Source organism: Crocodylus porosus, unplaced genomic scaffold, assembly GCF_001723895.1.
Source record: "Crocodylus porosus isolate Cpor-Errol unplaced genomic scaffold, CroPor_comp1, whole genome shotgun sequence".
Lineage (NCBI taxonomy): Eukaryota > Metazoa > Chordata > Crocodylia > Crocodylidae > Crocodylus > Crocodylus porosus.
The window spans coordinates 47,931,992-47,935,571 of record NW_017728951.1 but is presented as its reverse complement, the minus strand read 5'-3'; the positions used below and the strand labels follow the sequence as shown (position 1 = coordinate 47,935,571).

At 48.3% G+C, this 3,580-nt stretch overlaps 1 protein-coding gene across 13 annotated transcripts in view; it reads right to left on the bottom strand.

Moving 5' to 3' along the window:
* Positions 1 to 3,580, bottom strand: part of ZMIZ1 (zinc finger MIZ-type containing 1) — a 500,213-nt gene that overhangs the window by 31,002 nt on the left and 465,631 nt on the right. For 11 of the 13 annotated variants that reach the window (XM_019555666.1, XM_019555672.1, XM_019555670.1 and 8 more), the window contains one exon: positions 2,981 to 3,167. In XM_019555666.1, coding sequence (XP_019411211.1) covers positions 2,981 to 3,167 — 187 coding nt within the window. The remainder of the gene's footprint in view (positions 1 to 2,980; positions 3,168 to 3,580) is intronic. The other 2 variants (XM_019555671.1, XM_019555679.1) reach the window with 1 other exon arrangement.

Sequence of the window (3,580 nt, the reverse complement as noted above, 5' to 3'; positions counted from 1 at the left end):
TTCAGGTTCCACAGCCTCTCCTCGTAGGGCCTGCCCTGCTGCCCCCTGATCATGCGAGTGGCCCTCCTCTGGACCGTCTCCATGTTGTCCACATCCCTCCTGAAGTGTGGTGCCCAGAATTGGATACAGTACTCCAACTGCAGCCTGACTAATGTCACACAGAGGGGGAAGATCACCTCCTTGGACCTGCTTGAGATGCATCTGTGGATGCATGACAAGGTATGGTTGGCCTTCCTGACTGCATCCCCACATTGTCGGCCTATGTTCATTGTGGTGTCAATGATGACTCCTAGGTGCTTTTCTGCCTCGGCACTGACGAGAAGGGAGTTCCCCAGCGTGTAAGTATGCTGCTGGTTCTTCCTCCCCAGATGCATTACCTTGCACTTGTCAGTGATGAACCCTATCCTGTTCCCATCGGCCCACCCCTGTAACCTGTCTAGATCCGATTGCATCCTATTCCTTCCTTCTAGCGTGCCCACTTCTCTCCACATCTTGGTGTCATCTGTGAATTTGAACAGGGTGCTTTTTACCCCCTCATCCAAGTCGCTGATGAAGATGTTGAACAGAGCAGGCCCGAGAACCGAGCCCTGGGGGACCCCACTGCCCCATCCCTCCAGGTCAAATAAGACCCGTCCACCACCACTCTTTGGGTGCGGACCTCCAGCCAGTTAGTAACCCATCTGACTGTGTAGGCATCAACACCACAATCTCCTAGTTTTTTTATGAGAATGGGGTAAGAGACCATGTCGAAGGCCTTCCTAAAGTCCAAAAAGACTAGATCCGCTGCAACACCTGCATCTAAGGATTTGGTGACCTGGTCATAAAAGGTCACCAGGTTGGTCTGACAAGACCTGCCTCTCATTGAACCCAAATTCACTCAATTCACTCCTCCCATTCTCCTTAGCTTAACAAAGTCTCAGCTTCTAACAAAGTTCCCCCCTTTCCTCTTGCTTCCTGGAAGGTAACCTGGCTAGGTTTGGTTGCCAAAAACATTATGATCAGGGAGTTTCAACACCCTTGTAGATTGCACCTGGAAGATTATAAGTTTAGTAACACATCACTCAGGAACAGAGAAAGGTTCAACTCTAAGGGGACAACTAAATGGTACAAATAGCAAAGTAGTAAATACAGCACACCTACATGGGGGAGGGAGGGCACTGAGCTCAAAGCACTGTTCTTTTTTTCCATGTCTGTAAGCAGCCTAGGTTCTAACTGGTTTCTATAATTATTCAACGTATAATAAAAGTATAAAAGAAGTAACTGTTCTGTCACACTTCAAACGTGAAGTCCTGGGTGCGCCCCATCTACCAGCAGGTCTAATCAGCTGGCTAACAGCAATTAAAGGCTCTCTAATTATACTTATTTTGGCCATGTCTACATGAGATGTTTACTATGCAGTCATTTACTGTGCAGTCATTTAGCACTAAAGGACAGTGTAGTAACCAGAGTTATTGTGCAGCAGTGTCCCTGAACAGTTTTTTTGTGATGCTGACTGTGCAGTAGACAGACACTACTATGCAGTAGTGTCACATCATGCTTGCTAACAAATGATGCTACTATGCAGTAGTCATGGACTACTGGGCAGTCAGAGTCATGTGTAAACATGGCCACTGGGTGTGTCTGCACAAAATGCTTTACTGTGCTGTAGACTAATCTACTGTGCAGTAAAGTGTCACCAAGTAACTGTGCTAATAAATTATTGTGCAGTAAATTAGTATACTGTGCAGTTAGCTAGTAGCTGTAAATACAGGTACTAAACTAACTGTGCAGTAGATACTGCACAGTAGGGCTTGTGTAGACACTGACCAAGAGCAAATTTTCTCCCAGTCAGCCACATTGGCAGAGGGCCCAGTTCTTGCGCTCCTCAGCTCCCAGGAGCTGATCAGCACAGGGACCGTGCCACTCTGTCTCACCCCAGCAATGTGGGGAGCTACCAGTGGGGCAGCTAACAGCAAGCCTCTGGCTGGGTGGGGAATCCCAGCTCAGCCAGGAGCTGCCCAGCCTCCTGCCCTAGTCCGCCAATAGGGCAGCTAGCAGCGAGCCCCCAGCTGGGTGGGGAATCCATACAGCTCAGAGCTAGCTGGGACCTGCCGCAGATTGGAAAAGGTCCTGGACAACTCCAGGCTGTGCAAAGCACTCTCTGTGCAGCCTGGAGCTGGCAGGGATCTGCCCCAGACCTGGACAGGTCCTGGCTAGCCCCAGGCCACACAGGGAAGCCCCACCAGGCACAGGGCCTGTCTCCATGTTCTTGGGGTAGGAGAGCTCTGCAGCAGCAGCTGTCTCCCAGCCCTGGGCACATCAGGACCCCTCCTGATGTATTCAGGGCCTGGAGACAGCTGCTGCTGGCAGAGCTCTCTTGGCCCTGGACACATGGGGACTGACCCCATGCTCTGTGCCAGAACCCAGGCTAGCATCCAGGGAAGCCTGGAGTTTCCCCTGGCTGCTAAAGGTGGGCAGAGCAGGGTGGGAGCAGCTCTGTATCAGGCTGCTCACAATGGGAGCAAATATGCTCCCAAGAGGAAGCATGTGTAGACATGCTCCCGAATAGGCTTACTGTGCAGTACTGTGCAAAAATTTTACAGTATTTTGAAAAAATACTGGACAGTAAGCCTACTTTGAATTAATAGCATACGTAGACATGCCCACTGCGTTGTTTCTTTGCACTTAACTGTAATATGTGCAGCAAGCCAGGGCCAATCAAAGGGCGCAGAACTGGGATACAGCCAACTCAGTCACTTAGCACAATATTCACTATGAAGGAATGAATACAATATGACACCAGCAAAAGGAATGGAATCCTAACGAAAAAATGTATTACCACACTTCAGTCTTTGGAGGTTGGTGACTGTTCCTGTATATGAAAATTTAAAGGGAAATTCTTCAACCACATTTTCTGCAGTGAAATTTGTGACTGACTCAAGCAATGCTCACCTCACTCTGCCTTCACATAAGATCACTAGACAATATGGATCAAACCTACCTCCACATCAATGTCTGATGAACAGTTGGCCGTAGATGAAAGACGTGGTTACTGACTGCCAGGTTGTGTTCCAGCCGGAAGGGTTCTAATACCACTCCATCTCTCACAGGGAATGTCAGACGCAGTTCATCATTGTGGTTGGCTGGGATCGAAGAGGGAGAGAAAGTGTGAACTTTCCCTTTAGCATCTGCAGTGCAATAATAATGTGTATATTTATACAGAATAATGACAAATAACACATTGATCTGTTACTGAGTTAACCTAGTTGATTCACACACAGAAAAGAAACTGTAACTGAGTTTAGCTTAGGTCATTAGGCTCCAATTGACAGGCCATAGTTTAAGACTTGGGCAGCAGCATGACTCTACACTGAAACTCGATGTGTAAGTGACCTGATGTCCTGGTGAGGCATGAATTCAATATCCAAGTCTATTCAGATCCTAGCCTTTGCTGAGACTGCCTAGAAAGTTGCCAGTTACTGCCAATTGTGTGTGTGTGTGTGTGTGCGTGTGTGTGTTGGGGGGGTGGGCTGGGGTGTGGAATGGAGGGTTGCAATGAAGTTATGTCTCTACTAAGAACCAGAATTGAGATTACTAAACT